At 43.4% G+C, this 22,197-nt stretch overlaps 1 protein-coding gene across 1 annotated transcript in view; it reads left to right on the plus strand.

Annotated features, from left to right (window-relative positions):
* Nucleotides 1-22,197, plus strand: part of LOC143986696 (plasminogen-like) — a 174,111-nt gene that overhangs the window by 115,123 nt on the left and 36,791 nt on the right. The window contains exons 9-12 of the mRNA XM_077485104.1: nt 3,376-3,524; nt 6,071-6,167; nt 9,218-9,338; nt 13,021-13,095. Coding sequence (XP_077341230.1) covers nt 3,376-3,524; nt 6,071-6,167; nt 9,218-9,338; nt 13,021-13,095 — 442 coding nt within the window. The remainder of the gene's footprint in view (nt 1-3,375; nt 3,525-6,070; nt 6,168-9,217; nt 9,339-13,020; nt 13,096-22,197) is intronic.

Consider the following 22,197-nt stretch of genomic DNA (forward strand, 5'->3'; position numbering starts at 1 on the left):
GGGAGTCCATTGTAAGTTCATCTTACAATTTTCTGTGAAGGTGAACTTACATTTTAATCTTTCCTTACTCTAGCTGAAGCTAAGGAAAAAGGTTTGGCTACATATGTACACTTCACGTAACCTATCTATGAGTAAAATTGCTGTGCCTTTTTTTTTTTCATAACTTAATTAACATTGGCAGGTTAAGTGAATAATATGAGATATTATTATCTCATTACAATGGCATCTGAAAGTCAATGGAATATATTAGACAGCAAGTAAACATGTTGTCCCTGAAGATGATGTGTTGAAAGTATTAAAATTGAAAAAATGGGCATTGCAGTTCCTTGTGTATGGGGTTACATAGCCTCAGACCAGTCAGGGTGCCATGCTGACCTGTGTCCACAGGCAAAAGAACCTACAATGTGTACATGAGCATCAAAGCTGGGCCATTGAGCAAAGGAAGAAGGTGGCCTGGTCTGATGAATCATATTTTCTTTTACATCTGGATGGCCAGGTGCTTGTGCGTCGCTTACCTGGGGAAGAAATGGCACCAGGATGAAGTATGGGAAAATGTTCTGCTGGGAAATAGACATGTGCAGAACGGAAAAATGTATTTAGTTTCAGATAGATTTGTTATGTTACTAATTTAATTTTGTTAGTTTCAAGATTTGTTTTGATTATTAATTTATGAATAAACTAATTCCAAATTTTAAGAACAATCAAATTTGTTGTCAGGACTCAGGTTTGGGTCTCCCCCCAACCAGGCCCCTCGGGCCAACATTTAAAAAAAAATAGCGTAGGGTCCCCCCAAAATCCATACCAGACCTTTATCTGTGCATGCAACCTGGCAAGCCAGGAAAAGGGAGGACAAGCGAGCACCCCACCCCCCCCCCAGAACCATACAGGGTCACATGCTCTCAACATGGAGGGGTGTTGATGGGGACAAGGGTCTTTTCCTCACATTCCTAGCTTGTGGGTGTGTGGGGTTGCTTATCAGAATCTGGGAGCCCCATTTAACAGTGGTGGCCCCCAGATCCTGGCCCTCCCCATGTGAATGAGTATGGGGTACATAATAACCCTACTTATTCACCAAAAAAAGTCAAAGTTGATAAAAACACAACACCAGTTTTTGACAAGTCCTTTGTTAAAAAAAAACATAACGCTGAACTAAACGAAAAGAAAAAAAAGTCACCCACCAAACACAACTGCTCCTGCCCAGTGACACAGCTGGAGGAGTGGTAAACATAGGGGTGGGGTTACCCGGTGGTGCAACCTGGATGACCCTGTCCCCACGTCTACCTCTCATTATGTGGCAGGTCAGCCAATGATGTCACCAGGTAACCCTTCCCCCATGTTTTTTCGAGACTGGCACCCACCCAATGAGAGGTAGAAATGGGGGCGGAGTCACCCAGTTACATCACCAGGTAACCCCGCCCCTATGTTTACTTATCATGTGGCTGTATCCCTATACGGGAACAGTCGTGTTCGGCGGGCGACTTTTTTTTTTTTTTTGCTCTGGGTTATTTTTTTTTAAATAAAGGACTTGTCAAAACAGGTGTGTTTTACAAACCATTTGAGCACCATACTTATTCACATTATTAAAGGGGGCTTCCAGATTCTGCTATGCCCCCCCCCCACAACCACCAGGCCAGGATTGTAGGGAAGAGGACCTAGTCCCCATCAACATAAGGACAATATGCTTTGGGGGAGCCCCCCTGCCCCAAAGGACCCCCCATGTTGAGGGCATGTGGCTTGGTGTGGTTTAGGAGAGGGGAATCACTCGCTCGCCCCCCCCCTTTCCTGGCCTGACAGGCTGCATCCTCTGAGGGGTCTAGTAAAGATTTTGGGGGGCCCACACAATTTTTTTATAATTTTGGTGTGGGGTTCTCCTTAACATCCATACCAGAACCAAAGGGCCTGGTATGGATTGGGGGGGGGGGGGCAAAGCAGTTTTAAAAAAAAAATTTTTATTTGCCAGCAGTTCTGTTTAAATTCAGCTGTCCCAGCCCACTCCTTAACAACCAGCTATTTTTCACACAGAGTTCAAATCGGCCGATCATTCACCAGTCATTCAACTGATCCAAATTCAAATCATTTTCAAAACTTGGAATTCGTTAGAATATATGAAATACGTATATATAAAACAAATTTTAACAAAATTCCTTTCTATTAATTTGGAGATTCGGATACAGCCATATAACCAAAGATTTGTCTGAATTTATATTCAGAGCAAATCGAATTGCATACGTCTACTGGGAAACCTTGGGTCTTGCCATTCATGTGGATGTTACTTGACAGGTACTAACTACTTATACATCGTTATTGACAAAGTACACCCCTTCACAGAAAAGATCTTCCCTGATGGCAGTGGCTCCTTTCAGCAGGATAAGGCGTCCTGCCACGCGGCAAAAATAGTACAAGAATGGTTTGAGGAACACTATGGTAAGTTTAAGGTGTTGGCTTCCAAATTCTCCAGATCTCAATCCAATCAAGCATCTATGGGAAGTGACAAGTGAAAGTCATGGGGACCCCACCATACAAGTTACAAAATTTAAAAGGTCTGCTACCAATGCCAGAAACCATAGCATATGTATAGTGGCATCCATGCTACAACAGGTCAGGGCTGTTTTGGGTGGCAAAAGGAGGACCTACTCAAAGTTAGGTGAAAAAAAACATTGAAATCTATGTTGCAGATAACTGTGGAAATACTTTTTTTTTTTTTCTCAATGCCACCCTAAATCAAACAAACAATCCATTACTTTCAATTGAGACAAACTAGAGCAACAATCCCATAGCATTTCCATAAATTTGCACATTATAACTGCAATTTCAAACTTTTATAAATCGGGAGCTATTTTGGTGCCAAATAAGGTCACATTTTCTGCTGTCTTTTGTAAAAAAAATAAAAAATAAAAAATAAAACCTCTCTTACTGGTCTTTTTAAATAGGCCCTAATATGTTGTTGTGATGTTTGCAAAGTGTTGGACAATAGGATTATTGGTAGTTTATTTACTGATACATTTAAGTTTTAAAAAGGAATCCGTAATGAAATCTAATATTTGAAAGTGTCAACAGAATATTAGTGCAGATCCGTTAGAACTCCTGTGGTGCTTTAAAGGACTACCAAAACTATGTGCAGAGACCTTGGTATGTTGACACTTTAAATTTCTGGTTCACTTTAGTAATTTCCCTGTTCTTTAGTACAGATATTCTCTTTATATCTCAAATCAGGATACAAATGGAAAATATGGCCATGCATGCATTACATTTCCTTTTGGTTTAAAATAACCAGGGAATCAAATCAATGAAAAGGCTTCATTTGTGAACAACACACAAAGCTATATCCAGTAGTTCAATACAGTGCTAATTAGCTTCATTTAATTTGTCTATCAGATTGTGTTATTGGTAAAGGTCAAGATTATCGTGGTACAAGATCAGTCACTGTTAAAGGCTATACCTGTCAAGAATGGAGCTCCCAGACGCCTCATCCACACAACAGATTTACACCAATAACTCACCCAGATGGTGGATTGGATAAAAATGTAAGATAGTTTGAAAATAAACATCATCAGATAATAATAATGTAATATTTTATACTAGAAGTAGAATACATGTGTAGCACTGACCCCCGAAGGAGCTGCTGGTTTTATTGGGCTTACCGTTACCTTCTTGACTGCTTCTCCGTCTAGGGGTTCCCATGATAGATGGCCCAAAGAAATGTGGAAACTGACACTACATCTTCTTTTGGGTTATTTATTTGAAACAGAAACAGAGTCTCTCAGTTTAGGGTAGAGGGTTAGGAGTAAGTTCGGGTACTTTAGACTGCAAAAATGGAAAGTCTCTTATAGGAAAAATCCAGAGAATAGTGAACCATTTCACAGCTGGATTTTACAACCCCTGGATAGACCTCCTCTCACCAGGCCTAGCAGCCGGTAGGGTGTTAAGTAAAGTCTCTGCCACAGACTTGAGCGTAGGTGTGACATTGGGGTGATTAGCTCAATTGGTAGATGCATTTTTTAGTCCACATCAGTCAGGCGTGTATGGTTAAGGGCCTGGTAGCCCACGTTTATTAGAAGAAAACAAAATATTAGTCCATCCAGTAATCCCACGCAGGGGTCCAAGCTTAAATTAAATACAGCAAAATCAGAACGAAAATGCTAGCCCACCTGGCTACTCTTCAGCAGTACTGCTGCTATAGGTACTTGCCCCGTCCAACAAACTGCTTGGACGCACACAGCTTCCAACCCTTCGACACACAGCACACGGCTCCTTGGACGCACACAGCTTCAAGTCCTTCACACAGCTTTGGACATGCACAGCTTCAAGCAGCAAGCTGCTCACACACCACCATCCTACACAAATCCCCTCGTTGTATGGGCTGTGTGCAGCTGGGCACACACCCTGCTCGCTAGCCTCAAGACCCGGACACAGGGTTGGAGATCCCGTCCCACCCATAACTCTCAGGGATCTCCAAACTACAGAATCCCATCTGGAGCTAGCAAAACCTGGAGAAAACTGACAGAGCAGTTTTCTCCATTTAAACTCTACACTCTGTAGTCCTGCAGTCCGCAGATATGCAAACTCTGTGTCTCCTTTACCTCTAATTTCATAGGGACAGAGCCTCGCTCTGTCACAGTAGGATATTTGACAAAGTCTCTGCCACAGACTTGAGCGTTACTGAGGAACATAGATAAATTTAAAGAGCTATCATACGGTACCAGTATCTCTGAGCCGATCCGGCGATACCGTATGAGTGTAGATCCACGTAGTGTCCTTCAACTAAGCCTCCAGGCTCCTTCAGAGAAGCCAGCCATGCACACAGCCTTCTCCTGAAAAGTCCTCCCCTGGGGTTTCTCCAGTTGCTGGGCCTCTCCCTTAGATGAGACGGCACCGGGCCCCCTTTGGATCAATAGGCCCCGAATTTATTCAGGCCTTTCCCTGCAGTTGCGTTGCCTCAGGCTAGCCAGCCCAGAGACTTGAAATGCATGGTTCCGCACCCCATGACAGGAGGGCCATGGGGCTGGGTCAGGAGGACCCCCCGAACTAAACAGGCAGAAAATACTCTCCGGAACAGAACAGGGCGAAGCACGTGATGCCGGAACCTTAAAAACCATCTCCCAGAATGCACAGCAGGAGAACACTCCCACTGGGCTGGTCCCAAAAGAACAGTGGCATTCAATACACCCAGCTAGACTGTGTTCTTACTCTTGCCGGCAGTGACAGCGACACCTGCGGTCAAGGAGAACCCAGTGCAACCCAGCTGGACTGGTACTGAAACCATAAATTTAGAAAATTAGCCCCAAAACCCAACTGTGGTTTCAGGAAAATTTTACTTTGAAAAACATATAGCGCCTGCTTGTCAGGAGCCAGTGCTACACATGTGTGACTACAAAATAAAGTGTCTACGAGTGCGTGTTTGTATGTGAAAATATATACTGTATTTATTCAGTATAGTGTGTGTATATATCTATATATCTATATATCTATATATATATATATATATATATATATATATATATATATATATATATATATATATATAGGATTTCCATGCTGTTATATACGGTATTAGGATGCTTTTGCTTTTGTAAGATATATAATAATTTGTTTGGTATAAGTATTACCTGTTCATTCCTTATAGTCTTTTGCAGTTTCTATGCTCTACTACAGTGTATGTTTTTTTTGGTTTCTATGTTTAATTATTTCAACAGAAAGATTTGGCTTAGGGCCTGTATTAGTGGGCTTTTCTCTGCTGCAGAACTGCTTCTCTTCCCATACCAGTCTATAGGACTGGAAAAGCAGTTTAAAGCAGGTCACAAATGTACCTGCAATGAATTCTGAATAGTCTCAGAAGCAGCTGAAACCGATGTCAAAAGCATTTTTTGTCCATCTTCGTCCATAGACACCGGCCCTTAATTTTCATTTTACTGAAGTTATTTATAGGCCACATGCTTTAAAAAATTGATTATATGAAAAAAGGGTATCATATATTATTACAATATATCATATACTATAAAGTGGTTATAGTTCAAGTGTACTAAATATTTTTACTTCTAATGCGCATCTTTGTATTTTCTTCTTATCACAGTACTGCAGGAATCCTGATGGAGATATAAATGGCCCATGGTGCTTTGTAACAAATCCTGGCCCAGTTAGTTGGGATTACTGTGCAATTCCTTCCTGTGGTAAATATTCTCCATACTCATTTTATAACTTATACAAGATAACACAAAGCCTTATAATCTAGGGTAGTTACTGGGAGATTACAAAAAGTCGATCAGAGTTATTCATGTGCTTTGTTCCTGCCTGGCCTATACACAAATTAAGGCCGGTTAGGACATGCACCACTCTGGATGAACACCATATGATGTCCGTCCCAGGATGGGCCTCACACAGACACATCATCCACAGATGACAGATCAGTGTACCAGACGCTACCGGTGCCATGTGATCACTGTAACCAATCACAGCAGATCACATGACAATTGTACACAATGGATGGCTTTCATTCCTGTCATCCATTGTGTACTATTGTGTTGATTTCTGTGATTGGTCACAGTGATCAAATGGTACAGACAGGGTCAATCACAACCCATTTGTACCACGTGATTAGCTGTGGCCAATCATAGCTAACCACAATGGTTGACACTGAATAAATCCATTTCAGTCAGTAAAAATGGTTGCTTAAAACAGTGAAATTCACTGCAAGTGTGCAAAAAATAAAATCCCGATTACCTTCCTAGAGTAGCACAGTGTTACTATGGCACAGTATAGTATTGCTCCGGTCACAGTATGTTAAAAAAAAAAAAAAGAAATGTAATAGAATTATTATTATTTTTTTTAAATTGAAAAATATTTTGTTTTACATACTGTTACCAGTCAGGGTACCTGATCACCATCACCACACCATTTATATGATGACACTGTACCGCACTGCATTACAGTATGTTAAAAAAAAAAAAAACTGTAGTATACTTTTCCACACTTTTTAAAAAAATGTAGGTCTCTTTTTGTTTACTTAACCACTTCAGTACCAGGCACTTAAACACCTTCCTGCCCAGACCAATTTTGAGCTTTCAGCGCTGTCGCATTTTGAATGCAAATTGCGCGGTCATGCTACACTGTACCCAAATTTAAATTTTTATAATTTTTTTCCCACAAATAGAGCTTTCTTTTGGTGGTATTTGATCACCGCTACAGTTTTTATCTTTTGCTAAACAAATAAAAAAAGACCGAACATTTTGAAAAGAAATTTTTTTTTGGTTTCAGTTTCAAAACTTTGTAAATAAGTAAGTTTTCTCCTTCACTGATGGGCACTGATGGGGCTGCACTGACGGGCACTGATGGGGCTGCACTGATGGGCACTGATAAGGCGGCACTGATGGGCACCGATGAGGTTGCACCAATGAAGTGGCACTGATGAGGTGGCATTGATGGGCACTGATAGGCGGCACTTATGGGTACTGATAGCTGGCACAGATTGGCATGGATAGGCGGCGTGGATGGGCATGGATAGGCGACATGGATAGGCGGCACAGATGAGCATGGATGGGCACTGATAGGTGGCATGGATGGGCACTGATAGGCGGCACGGATGGGCGCTGATATGTGGCATTGTATTGTATTATATTGTACTGATGGATGCCAACCAGTGCCAAACAATAATGCATGCCAATCAGTGATGCCCATTGTGGGCATTGATTGGCATCCACTGTGGGCACTGACTGGCATCTCTGGTGGTCTAGGGTGGCATACCTGGTGCTGGGCATCCCTGGTGGTCTGTTGGCATCCCTGGTGATCCAGTGTGGGCATCCTTGATAGTAGAAATGTAATAATTGCTGAAGCCCATAAGGGTGTGAAATGTTATGTGCTGCTCCTCCACTGATCTGATGTTAAAGTGGTTGTAAACCCCCCCCCCCCCCCCCACACACAACTTTGTCCCATGTAAATCAGCATAAAAACATAAAAAACCCTACTGAACACTGCTTGTAGATATCTCCTTACTTGCTTAGTATTGTTGTAATCCTTGTTGTTCTGTAGAATGAAGTCACTGAGCATGCCCAGATCTCCCCTGATTTACGGCACACTCTCTATGTGCTTATCTATCTGTTATCAGGACTTCCTACGGCAAAACACTGAACTCTGCTAATCACTCAGAGCTTCCTCCTACACACCATGTGACCTCACATACAGTCTAAATGTGGCCATAGCTGCAGTCTTATCAGCTGAAGCTGATAAGTCTGACAAAGGCAAACATTAGACATCGAGACAAGTAAATACTATGAAATAAACAAGTAAGCTATTAACAGGGAAGCAGGGTTGCCATAGAAACGTTGGATTGAGAAGGAGGCTTGGTTAACAGTACAGGAAGTGCTCAATGTAAGGGCGGAAATACACTCCACTGTGGACTCAGAAAACAATACTTAAGATGGCACTGCCTAACCCCTGGAAACAAGTTTTTTAAAGTTTCTTTAAACAGTAAGTATTTTGCGATTTGGGCTGGATTACAGTGGCTATAGTCTGATAATTACTTATTATAATGGACTAAATGAAAAGAAGCATCAGAGTAGAAGAGTTTACTTCCTCTTTAAAATGGTACTTTAGTCATACAATTAATCCCACCTAGATTACTTCAGGGTGACCCGTTTTGCAGGTACTGTAAAGCTATGTAAAACATGTAAAAAAAAGTTCCTATACTGTGTAAAAAACAAAAATACATTGTCTCACCCTGCTCTGCACATGCTCAGTTGCTCTATATTTTTAGGCACGTCTGAGTTTGTAGAGGCTGATCTGCTGACAACCTTAAAGTGGAATTAAACCCTCCTATCCTTTACAGCCAAGGAACCTGCTTCTGTTTGAACTGCAACTGCCAAGGTGCTGCCCATGTAATCATTTATGACACCAGCCATTTGATGGTTTGACAGTTTGTTTGAGAACACAATCAAATGTGACAGTTTGCATTTCCAGCATTCCAGGAATGTAACTGTTTTTTGAAACTGGTAAATTGATGGGTTTAGTTCCACTTTATGATTTACTGCTGGGGCTTAGGGCTTCAGCAAAATGGCAGCCTCCAGCAAGAAGAAACAGGAGCAATGCTGGAAACAATTTACAGCACACACTAATTTGGGTAGCATAATTATTAATGTGGAATGTATGTTCCTTGCTAAAGAACATTATTTTTTATCAAGTTGTTATGGGTAAGGTTCCACTTTAATGTATTTTACTGTTTAAAAAGCCTCAACAGAAATTGTGTGTGGAAAGCCCAAAAGAACGGGGAAAACAATGTGCTTTGGAAAATTGACTAAGTGTGAAGCATATAAAAATTCTTGGCCTTGGCAGATCAGTATTCGAACAAGGTAAATGTTGTCCTGTTCTATTTATTTTAAGGAAATTGCTTACAGAACATTTCATTGTAAAGTTTTTGCAAAATAATAACTCTTCTCCTGTTTGTTCCATATGAAACCACAGGTCTTATAAGCTCTGGCTGATACCTGATATTGTCTGTGAATGTTTTTTTCATTTATTTAAGTCATAGTATATCCAGTAGCTGGACACCTTAAAGTGGTTGTATAGTCAATTTTGGTACTTTTACCTACAGGAAAGCCTATAATACGGCTAAAATTGTCCTAAACCTATACTGTTTAGGAGATATTCCCCTCGCTGCAGCGGCGCATGCGCACAGGGGATTCTCGGCTGAATGTCCGGCAGACGCCGGATCCTGCTGGGAAGAAATGCACGGAATTGACGATATCGAGGCTCCGGCCACTCGCAGTGCCGGAGCCGCGATACCCGGAAGAAACGCAGAGGGAACATGTCAGCTCCCTCGGCTTGGATCGGTCCAGATGTCGGGGCCTCGTTCTAAGGTAAGTATTTCATAATGAGCTAGTATGCGGTGCATACTAGCTCATTATGCCTTTTCCTTTGCAGGTGAGTAAAAAAAAAAAAAACTTCAGCGGGTAAACAACCACTTTAAAGTGATTGAAAAGTCTTGTTTTTTTTTAGTTAAAAATCAGATCCTCCTCCTTCTCAGGTCCTTCTTCAGTGCTCCTGGCCCCTTCCTCCTGTTGAGTGCCCCCACAGCAAACAGCATGCTAAGGGAGCACCCGAGCCAAGCCACATTGAGACACGGAGCCAAAACCCAGCTGTCCCCTTTCTCTCCTCATTGGCTGATTGACTTTGATTGAGAGCAGCAGGAGCCCTTAGTGCTATGCTGCTGTCTCAGCCAAAGAGGAGGGAGTCCCGGGCAGCCGAGACACTCCTGCAACATCGCTGGATCTAGATAAACCTCAGGTAAGTATTAGGGGGGCTGAGGGGGCTGCTGCAAACAGAAGGCATTTTATCTTAAAGAGAAGTTAATTTCCCTGGTTTGTTTGTACCTATAGGTAAGCCTATAATAAGGCTTACCTATGGGTACTGTAAATATCTCCTAAACTTGCACCGTTTAGGAGATATTCACTGTATACACCGCCAATGACATCATCGGCGCATGCACTCTGAAGAAATGGCCCCCATGCCGTATCTTCAAAGCCTTGTGCCCTAACTGGCAGCCCCTGCGTGCATGCGTGGGAGTGATGTCACTCGTTCTAATGGAGGGCTTTGTTCTAATGGAAGTATTTCATAATGAGATAGTATGCGATGCATACTAACTCATTATGCCTTTGTCTCACAGGTTTTTTTTCGTTTTTATTTGTTCAGGGTTTACAACCTCTTTAACCTTCTTAGCGGTATTCCCAAGTGTGGCTCGGGTGTATTTTCCATGCCAAGAGCGTTAACCCTGAGCCACACTTGCGGCTGCATCGCAGTATCCAGGGAAAGTAACTTACCTTGTCCTCAGGATCCTGCAACGTCCTCCCGCTGTGTGCAGCGGCTGTGTCTTCTGCCCGATGTACTGTATACCGTGCTCTGTTTCTTGCAAGCGGCGTGACGCACAGGGAGGGAGCACAGCGGGAAATTCAAAAAGTACAAAAAACAGAACACATACATTAATGTAATCTGTAAGATTACAGTGTACTGTATCAAATTATTTCACCTCCCTATTGTCCCTAGTGCTTTGTCCAGTGTCCTGCATGCAATTTTATATTATATATACTGTTCTTTCTGCCTGCAAAGTGGAGAATGTCGTTGCAACCAAAAAGTGTCCCTTTACGTCAAAAGTGGTTTTAGACCAACTAGAAAACAGCGATAGTAAATTTGAATACTTGTAGAATTGAGCGATAGTGATTTGTGAGGAAATTCGTCATCAGACACTGAAAGTGACGACAGCGACAATTCTGCAACTGAGCACATTTCTGTGTTTTTGAGTTAATTACATTATTGAATAAATTGTATTATTATTATAATATTATTTTTGAGAATTATTTCGTTATTTATTATATTATAATCTATGATTTTGTGTTTCAAACTTTATCATACCTGGGATGTACTAGACTCTTTTTCGGACATATTTATGTGAGTTATTTCTAAGAATTACAAGCCTACAATATAAACCGCCAAATTTCCATTCAAAACCCAAGGGGTGTGGTATGGATTTTGGGGGGGGGGACCTCATTCTGTTTCATTTCTTAATTCTGGCATAGGGTTCTTCTTAACTTCAATCAATGTACTGTATTATATACTCTGCACTGACTGCACTGTATATACAGTATATATACTAGACTGCCTGCACTGTATATATAGTCTACACTGAATGCACTGTGTGTATGTGTGTGTGTATATATATATATATATATATATATATATATATATATATATATATATATATATATATATATATAATATATTAAACTGCCTGCACGCTGCTACCGCTAACTAACCTGCCTAATCTAGCTCAAGTTCTCCACGTTATCACACTACATACGTGAAAGTGGGGTCCCTCGCACTATCAAGTGAATTAATCTATTCTCTTAAATAAATGTTAATAAATAATCACAGCTAGACCTAAAGTGTATACAGTGCACAAAAATTGGTATAGATAAAAAAGTGATTAGCGTAATCATATAAACGAAAATAATAAATTAATATAAGTAACTCCTGTATAACTATCTCCTGTGCGAATAGGTAAATCTATCCAGCAATGGATCTTTTCACACAGCGTGCTGCTGTCTCTCTCTCTCCTACTCAAACCGCTCCATAGTAGTAGGAGAGGGAGAGACAGCAGCACGCTATGTGAAAAGATCCATTGCTGGATTGCAACTGCATTGTATAACATATACTACTGTGGGAGAGACACCATTGGTTGCCATGGGATCCATGGATGTTCCCCAGCCGTGTTTATCTCTGTAGCGTCATATACTTCTAATTGAGGTAAGAGTCCAGAGAACATTAAGTAGTGCACACGAAGATTTATTGAAGATCACATGTGACGCACATTCAGCACTCTTTCCATTGGTCCATTATTGATAGAGTGAACTATTTTTCATCATTACATCACAATTTTATTGTGTTGATGCTTTATGCTACTAGGACCATTTGGGGCTCTTTAATTCATTTGCATGGTTGATATACATATATATTTTTGCACTATTGATTTATTTTGCACATTTGCTATTTTTTGCACAGTAGTTTATGTTTATTCATACAGAATCAGATTAGCTTATTTGCATAGAGTGAATATCTTGCATCATCACATCACAAATTGATTGTGTTGCTGTTTATGCTACTAGGACCATTTGTGATCCTTTTATTTATTTGCTCTTCCAAGGTGTATTAATATTGGCCTCTTACTAGACAAGGGAGAAGTCAGATTATAGATATCAGTGTTTAACAAATCTTCTGGATAGCCAACACTCTCACCATCTTATAATGCCTTTCTATGAGCATTAAGCCCCGTACACACTATCAGATTGTTTGCTGAGTTTTTCCTTCAGATTTACCAAAACCATATAATATGAGGTCAAACCTTAGGAGTTTCAATTTGTATGCAATCAGGCAGGCCCTTCTACTACATGGTTTTGGTAAATCTGAAGGAAAAACTCAGCAGACAATCTGATAGTGTGTACGGGGCTTTAGTGTGCACTAAAACATTTCTTTGTCTTACAGCTTTAATCTGCACTACTGTGGAGGAACATTGATTGACCGTGAATGGGTTCTTACAGCAAAACACTGCTTAGATCGGTATGGATAGTATTTAATGTTTTAAATAAAAATTAGTTACATAGTTATAGGTGAGGTTGAAAAAAGACACAAGTCCATCAAGTGCAACCCATGTGTGTGATTTTATGTCAGTATTACACTGTATGTTACGGTCGTTCAGGTGCTTATGTAATAGTTTCTTGAAAACTGAGACCACTGCCTGCGAAAGGGGATTCCACATCCTTAGTTTAAGGTTAAACCTCTTTTCTCTTATATTCACCGACCAACACAGCTCCTCTCTGTAACTAAATGGGTTTGTTAGCCTGCTACTAGGAGAACTAGGCAAAATTGTAACACAATACACAGAAATGTCAGTACTGTCCAGGGGGCAGACCCTGGGCGAACAACCCTCCCTGCTGCCTCAGCAGACTCAGTCTTATTTTGCCTAGTGCAGGAGAACCCTGCGGTCCCTTTGGTCCATTTTTTTGATGCAGGATTTATACTTTTGCGCAAGATGAAAGATCCTGGGATATTCTATCAACTGCCGGCTGGGTGACAGGCTGGTTGAATTATCCTTGTAGTCCCCCCAGTTCGGCCATCGAGCATGTGCAGGTTGCAGCTAAGGCTCGGCAGGCCATGCCATACCTCAGCTCCAGAGGTGGTCGTGAGCTTCAATGCTCCAGGGTATACATATGACCGGGCTACTGATGTCTGGATCACAGTATACCGGGCCAGCAGCCACCCTGTAACTGCGCAGGAGTGGGTCTGTGATGGAATGTCTCCCAGCTCTTCAGGACTGGTAAGTACGGCTCTCCCTCCCTCGGGGGGGGGGTTGAGGAGCTGGGCATTCCCTGGGAGGTCGATTCGGGAGCCACCTCACCTCCTTCTCTTCTCTCCCATGTACCTATCTTCCCTCCTCCCCCACCCCGGGGGGGGGGGGGGGGCTACATGTGCTGCGGTGGTGTGTGTATGGGGATCGCTGGGTCTCTCACCTGTAGGGGGTCTGTGCAGCTAGCGATGGTCCTGGTCCCGGTTTGGGGGGTCCCAAAAGGTGTCTGTGGAGGTATTTTTGCTGGTTGAAGGCAGCGCTGTTCTGAAATTTTTCTTGTCACCACATGTCACTAAAATCTGTTTGTGGTTCCCAAGAAGGAAGGGGTACGTCCGATCTTGGACTTAAAAGCCCTCAATCACTTTGTAAAAGTGCAGAATGGAATCAGTTCGCTCAGTAGTCGCTGCACTCCATCAAGGGGACTCCCTGGCGTCCTTGGACATCCAGGATGCGTACCTGTACATTCCCATATGCCTTCGGCATCAAAATTTTTTGCGTTTGGCAGTCGGGGAAGCCCACTACCAATTTGTGGCTCTTCCCTTTGGTCTAGCATCAGCCCCCCGAGTCTTTACCAAGGTACTGGCTCCAGTGTTGGCGTTGTTGCGACAATCCGGGATCGTGATCGTGGGTTTCCTAGATGATCTCCTCCTGAGAGCATCTTCCGTCTCAGAATTAGAGGAGGATGTGGTGATTACCATGCAGACTGCGAGAATTTGGGTGGCTGTTGAACCTAAAGAAGTCGTTGATTGTACCAGCTGATCTACGCCTTTCCTCCGCTAAAACTGTTGCCTCGCCTGCTGCACAGAGTGGAACCCGAGGGGATCCCAGTAATCCCGGTGGCCCCAGATTGGCCTCAGCGGCCCTGGTACGCAGACCTGGTGCTTCTGGTGGCAGACGCTGCGAGAGGACCTCCTATGTCAAGGTCCAACCTTTCACCCTGCTTTACCATCGCTGGCTTTAACGGCATGGCTATTGAGAGCCAGGTGCTGAGGAACTGGGTTCTGTCGGACTCGGTGATTCCATGTTGAGGGCGCGGAAATCTTCTTCACGCAAGATATACCATCATACCTGGAAGGCCTATATCTCCATGTGTGAGGAGAAAGGTTGGCATGTGCGCTCTTTTTCTATATCCAGGATCCTGCTGTTTGGTCAGCAAGGTGTAGACCAGAAGTTGGCATTCATTAAGAGGCAAATTTCAGCTCTGGCTGTCTTTTTCCAGCGACCCCTGGCGTCTCATTCATTAGTGAGTACCTTTGTTCAGGGGGTACGACATGTAGTCCCTCCGGTGCATCCACCTCCGTGGGATTTGAACTTGGTGTTGTCGGCGCTTCAAAAGCCGCCGTTTGAGAATATCAGGGAGATTCCCTTGTTGACCCTTTCACAGAAGGTGGTTTTCCTAGTGGCCATAACATCAGCCAGGAGGGTTTCGGAGTTGGCGGCCTTGTCCTGCAAGTCGCCTTATCTGGTCATCCACAGGGATAAGGTGGTGTTGCGTCCACAACCGTCCTTTCTACCTAAGGTGGTCTTGGTTTTTCATATCAATGAGGACATTGTATTACCATCGTTGTGTCCTAAGCCGAAGCACCCTAAAGATGTGGCCCTTCATGCTCTCTCGACGTGGTTAGGGCTCTAAATGTGTATTTGTCTGCCACAGCTCCCTTTTGGAAGTCAGACTCGCTGTTTGTTTCGGTGGTTGGTCCAAAGAAGGGTATGGCGGTCTCGCCTGCCACCATTTCTAGGTGGATCAGACAGATTGTAGTACAAGCCTATGCCTTGAAGGGGCAGATGCCTCCCTTTCCGGTCACAGCCCACTCTACAAGGGCAATCGGAACGTCTTGGGCCTTCCGACACCAAGTGTCAGTCGCTCAGGTGTGTAAGGCGGTGACCTGGTCGTCTGTCCATACGTTTACCAAGTTCTACAAGGTAGACGTCAGTGCATCGGCTGATGCCTGTTTTAGCTGCAAAGTTTTGCAGGCGGCCGTGTAGTTGCAATTGAGTTTTTACCAGATTTTTCAATAAAAACGCAGTACTGTTTGTTAATGCACTGTTGCATTACTTCTGCATAAAGTTTGCAGTATTGGGGATCTCTCCTGTTGAGAATACCCAGTTATATGGTGGTGTGTTTTTCCGTACACTGCTGTTTTTTTTTTGTGGGTTTAGTTTCACTAGTTCCCACTTGCCATGGTGGATGAAGTTTTAATGCTGTTTTTTCCCACCCCTCATTTGGCACTGCTTGGGGACGTCCCATTTAGTTACAGAGAGGAGCTGTGTCAGTCGGTGAATATAAGAGAAAATAGGATTTTTGTACTCACCGTAAAAATCCTTTTCTCTGTAGTTCACCGACCGACACAGCACCCACCCCTCCTTTTCTCTACGTTATACTGCTTGTTGACTAGACATGGGCGCCGTCAATAAATTTATTTTGTTCTGTTCCGTTTCGATTCGTATTAAAATGAATTCGTACTTCGTATTTCGTGTCCGAAATTCCGTTTTGTTTCGTACGAAATACGAATTGTCGTTAGGTTCGTTAACGTGTACGAACGTTCTTTATGATGAATTTAAAGGCAAAAATATACCTCAATATGACAGTCGATGCTGATGGAAGTTTGGTTTTTATCCGAAATACGAAATTCCGTTGAAGAATTTCCTATCCGAAATACGAAGTTTCATTAGATGAGAAAGAGAGAAGCGGATTGGTTGTCTGCCATTGTATATATTTTGCTCCCCATCATAGAATGCTCCGGAAGTGACGTTGCGGGCAGAAATTTTGCACTGTGCATGCGCGATGCGTTCCAAATGCTTGCACCATGCGTTCCAGAGGATTTCCGACAATGTAGTTCAGTGAAACTGTCAGATAATGTCACAGGAGTATGGGGAGCTAATCGTGACATTAACTTTAGACAGAGCAGAGAGCGGCGGGGAGAGAGCGGGTAACTGTGGCTCAGGGAGGGGATTACCTCCCCTCACTTCTCTGACATTATCTGACGGTTTCACTGGTCTGCATTGTCGCAAATCATTTGGAACGCATGGCGCAAGTGTTTGGAACGCATCGCGCATGCGCAGTGCTAAATTTCTGGCCACAACGTCACTTCCGGAGCATTCTATGATGGGGAGCAAAATATGACACTACACTATGCACCGCTAGTCCAGTTTGCACCTGCTCCTCCTGGGACTGCTTATTATGAGGGGCTCCCACCATCCCTGTGCTGACATAAGCATAATGACGACAACTGATCCGAAATCCGAAATTCGTAAACAAAAGTTCGTATTGCGTACAGAATTCGGACGCACGCCAATTCGTATTTCAGATGGTAAATTACAGATAAAAGGATTTTACGGTGAGTACAAAAATCCTATTTTATCTAATTTTAATGAGTGGCCACGAGTCTTGATAAACTCTGTGAAAAAATGTTATCTATTGTGGGGTCACCAGTTGGTATTTGTATATTGAAATCATATCCCCTTTCAAACATCTTGTCTCCAGAGAGAATAAATTCAGTGCTCGCAACCTTTCCTCATAACTAATATCCTCCAGACCCTTTATTAGCTTTGTTGCCTTTCTTTGTACTCGCTCCATTTCCAGTACATCCTTTCTGAGTACCGGTGCCCAGAACTGGATGGCATACGCTAGGTGCGGCCGGACCAGAGTCTTGTAGAGTGGGAGAATTATCGTTTTATCTCTGGAGTTGATCCCTTTTTAATGTATGAAAATATTCTGTTTGCATGCCATTGCTGAGCCTATCATCTACTAGGACCCCCAGGTCCTTTTCCAGAGGTTCTCCCCCCAGTGTATAGATTGGATTGCATTCATATTTTTGCCATCCAAATGCATTATTTTAAATTTTTCTACATTGAACCTCATTTGCCATGTAGTTGCCCATCCCATTAATTTGTTCAGATCTTTTTTGAAAGGTTTCCACTTCCTGAGGAGAAGTTATTGCCCTGTTTAGCTTAGTATCGTCCGCAAATACAGAGATTGAACTGTTTACCCCATCCTCCAGGTCGTTTATGAACAAATTAAATAGGATTGGTCCCAGCACAGAACCCTGGGGGATCCCACTACCCACCCCTACTCACCCTTGACCATTCCGAGTAATCCCATTTATCACCACCCTCTGAACTCACCCTCACAAATGAATGCTATTTCCAATATATATATATATATATAATATATATATCTTAATAATATATATCTTAATAAGAATAAATACATTTAAAAAAAACTTTTGCATACCCTAAACAAAATTCTGACAATTAAAAGGATATTTTTTTTCTACTCACTGTAAAAGCATACCTCCCAACCGTCCCAGGATTCGCTGGGATCGTCCCGGAATTGGATGTAAGTCCTGGCGTCCCATGATACAGGGACGAGTCCCTCAATGGAGTCGAGTGCCAGAACAAGTGCAGGCACTTGGTTCCAGTGACTTCCACGAAAGGAGCAAACTAGCGTGGGCAGCTGTGCGGGATGTATAACATGGGCGTAACATCTAGGGATGAGCTTTGAGTTTGAGTTGAACATGAGTTTGTCCCAAACATCAGCTGTTCGACCGTTGACGAAGATCGAACATTATGGGGCATTCGCGCCAAATTTGAGCAGTGCATCACGCTCCATAATGCAATGCGTAATTGCAGTGCATTGCTGGCTGATGATTGGCCAAGCATGCACTATGACCCGCATGCTTTGGCCAATCACAGCGCTGTCAGCAAAGAGAGCCATAATTGGCCAAAGGCAGGGTGCCTTCAGCCAATTATGGCTCAGGGGGTTAAGTCTATGCCCCACACTATATAAGGCCGCTTGCACCTCAGCCTTGTGTAGTGTGTTGCTGGCGGAGAGAGAGAGAGTGTCATTTCATTTATTTGAGCAGGCAGTTTATTCAGTTAGCTAGATCTTACTGCAGGCCGTTCCTGCTGTACTGTTTCTAATATACTTCCGGCAGGCAGTTGACTCAGTTAGCTGCAGTGTATTTTATATTATATATATATATATATACACACACATATAAACTCTGACTGGTGTGTGTGTGTGTATATATATCTATTCATATATCCACTGCATACAGTTTAGCTAGATCTCACTGCAGACCATTCCTGCTGTATTGATTCTAATATACTTCAGGCAGGCAGTTTATTCAGTTAGCTGCAGTGTATTTAGTATGTGTGTGTATGAGTGTATATGTATATATGTATATATGTATGTATATGTGTGTGTATATATGTATATATATATACACTAGTATAGCTAGTATAGCTAGATCTCACTGCAGACCATTCCTGGTGTACGTATTCAAATACACTTTCATTAGGGCTCAGGGGGTTAAGTCTATGCCCCACACTATATAAGGCCGCCTGTACGTTGGCCTTGTGTATTGTGTTGCTGGCAGAGAGAGAGAGAGTTTCAGGCAGGTAGGCCAGGCAGGTTGTTCAGTGATCTGCAGTGAATAAAATATATATAATGTCTCCTACATATATATCCACTGCATTCTAGTCAAGCCAAGCCTATATCTGACTGCAGGTAGTTCTTGGTGTACGTTTTAAAATACACTTTCAGGCAGACAGATTATTCAGTGATCTGCAGTGCATTAAATATATATACAGTCTCCAACATATATACAGTATATCCACTGCATTCTAGTCTAGCCAAGCTTATATCTGATTGCAGGTAGTTCCTGGTGTATGTTTTCAAATACACTTTCAGGCAGGCAAGTAATTCAGTGATCTACAGTGCATAAAATATATATATTGTCCCCTACATATATATCCACTGCATTCTAGTCTATCCAAGCCTATACCTCACTATAGGCGATTCCTGGTGTATGTATTCAAAGACAGTTTTAGGCAGGCGGGCCAGGCAGGTGATTCAGTGATCTGCAGGGCATAAAGATATATATACAATCTCCTACATATATATCCACTGTATTCTAGCCTAGCCAAGCCTATACCTGACTGTAGGCCATTCCTGATGTAATTTTTCTAGTAAACTTCAGGTGGTGTTTTGCTAATCCAATTTTACAGCATGTCTGGAAGATCACCAAGGAAAGGCAGATGCTCACAGGCCATTAAAAGAGGGCAAGCAGACTCTGTGTCTACAGCCAACAGCGCTGGTTGTAGACACGGTGCATCCTCAGCACGTGGCCGCCGGGCACGCTTGTCCTTTTTTCCGACAGTTGGCCGTGTTGAGCCACAACATGCAGAAGAGTTTGTAGAGTGGATCACAAAGCCATCCTCATCCTCTGTCACCCAGGCTAAGACAAGTTTGGCTGCCAATGCAGCTGCCAAAGCAGCCTATTCCATCGACTTAATGGCATCAGTCACTCCTTCCTTAGCCCCACCATCATGTCCTGAGGAGTCTCCCTGAACTGTTCAACCACAGTGTCTGGTACATGCTGCAGGAAGATGCGCAGCATTTTGAAGGCTCCGATGATGGTACCCAGGTTGAGGATGAAGGCAGTAATGTGAGCCCAGAGAGAGGGGGTGCCCAAGAAGGACAAGAAACTGGCAGTCATGTTCCCCCAGCTGCAGCATACTGCTCGAGTGGTAAGAAGGGAGGGGATGATGAGGTCACTGACTCTATGTGGGTGCCTGATCAAAGAGAGGAGGAAGAGGAGGTGGTACATCTCCAAGGAGGCAGGATGCACTCCAGGGGCCAGCTTAAGGACAGCCAACCAACTGCATCACACCTCAGAGCTCCGCATGTGCAGGGCACTGCTGACTCCACGTGATTTTTTTAAAGTTCTTTGGTGTGGGCTTTTTTGAGACGTGCGCATCAGATTGCGCCATTGCTGTTTACAACATATGTCTGAAGCGTATCAAGCGTGGCCAAAACAGCAGCTGCTTGGGCACCACATGCTTGACCAGACATATGTCGAGCTCCCATGCAGTCCGTTGGCAACAGTACTTATAAAGACCCACACCAAAGAACAAGGCGGACCTCTCCTTGCTCCTCATCAGCTGGGATATCCAACACCACTATACCTTCAGTTTTCTCAGAGACCTGCACTGAGCAGAATGAAGGTGCAGAATTAGGTGTTCCAAGCACTTGCGGGCAATCTGCTAGCGATACACCTAAATCCGATTTGTAGCAGGCAAATTTCCCTACCCGAGTTGCTAAACCGTCAAAAGAAAATTGGTCCCAGCCATTCATATGCTCAGCGGCTGAATGCTAGTTTGGCTAAATTGCTAGCACTCCAAGCTTTTCAGCTGGTAGACTCTGCCCCCTTTTGAGAATTTGTGAAATTGTGTGGTACCTCAGTGGCAGGTTCCCAAACGCCATTTTTTTCTTGGAAGGCCATTCCAGGTCTCTACTGGCATGTTGAAGTCAATGTCTTGGCTTCGTTGGACAGGGCGGTTAGCGGTAAGGTGCATATTACCGCTGTCCTGTCTCATTTGAGGAAGTCATGAGGATGGTGAGCAGTGACAGTACATAGATCAGTGATACTGTCCCTCTTGTCTTCCTGCTGTCGCACACGCTGTGTGGAATAATGGGCAGGGCACTTGAGGAAGAGGAGGACTTCCTTACCTCTCAAGGCCCCTTTTATCCAGACAGTATTCCTGCAGGCCCGCCTATCACAAAGGAAGAAAACAAGGAGAAGGAGAAGGAGGATTGTGTCAGCATGGAGGTGGAGCCTGGCACTCAGCATCAGCAGGCAGTAGTCTTCAAGGGATCGTTTTCAGTCCCCAGAAAGCCATGGACTTGTACGTGGCTGGGAGGAGGGGGCTGCTGAACATGTCGTCTTAGAGGACGCCGGACCAAATGCTTCAGCAAACCTACACTGCATGGCCTCCCTGATCCTGCAAAGCCTGTGAAAGGACCCTTGGATTTGTGGTATCAAGGAGAGGGATCAATATTGGTTGGCAACCCTTCTTGATCCACATTACAAAGGTAAGGTTGCAGAACTTATCCAGCTTTCGCAGAGGGAGCAGAGGATGAAGCATCTTCGAGAGGCCTTGCAGAAAGGTTTGTGCAATGCGTTTCCAGAGCCTGGGAGGTTGCAATTTCCTGGTCCTCCTGGACAACATGTTGCTGAGGCATCAGTTAATCACAGAAGGAGCGATGGAGAAGGTGGCCGTCTGACCGATGCGTTAAGACAATTTTTTAGTCCGCAGCCCCAAGGTCTGATCAATTCCAGCAACCATCGCCAGCATCTTATTTACATGGTGCAGGAATACCTTGGGGCAAGATCAGACTTGGAGACCTTTCCAACCAAAAACCACTGGGTTACTGGGTCTTGAGGATGGATCACTGGCCAGAGCTTGCACAGTATGCAATTGAGCTACTGGCCTATCCTGCATCCAGCATTCTATCTCAATGCACATTC

Source organism: Lithobates pipiens, unplaced genomic scaffold (genome assembly GCF_037356315.1).
Source record: "Lithobates pipiens isolate NorthernLeopardFrog02 unplaced genomic scaffold, aLitPip1_a1.2 Scaffold_18, whole genome shotgun sequence".
NCBI classification, from domain to species: domain Eukaryota; kingdom Metazoa; phylum Chordata; class Amphibia; order Anura; family Ranidae; genus Lithobates; species Lithobates pipiens.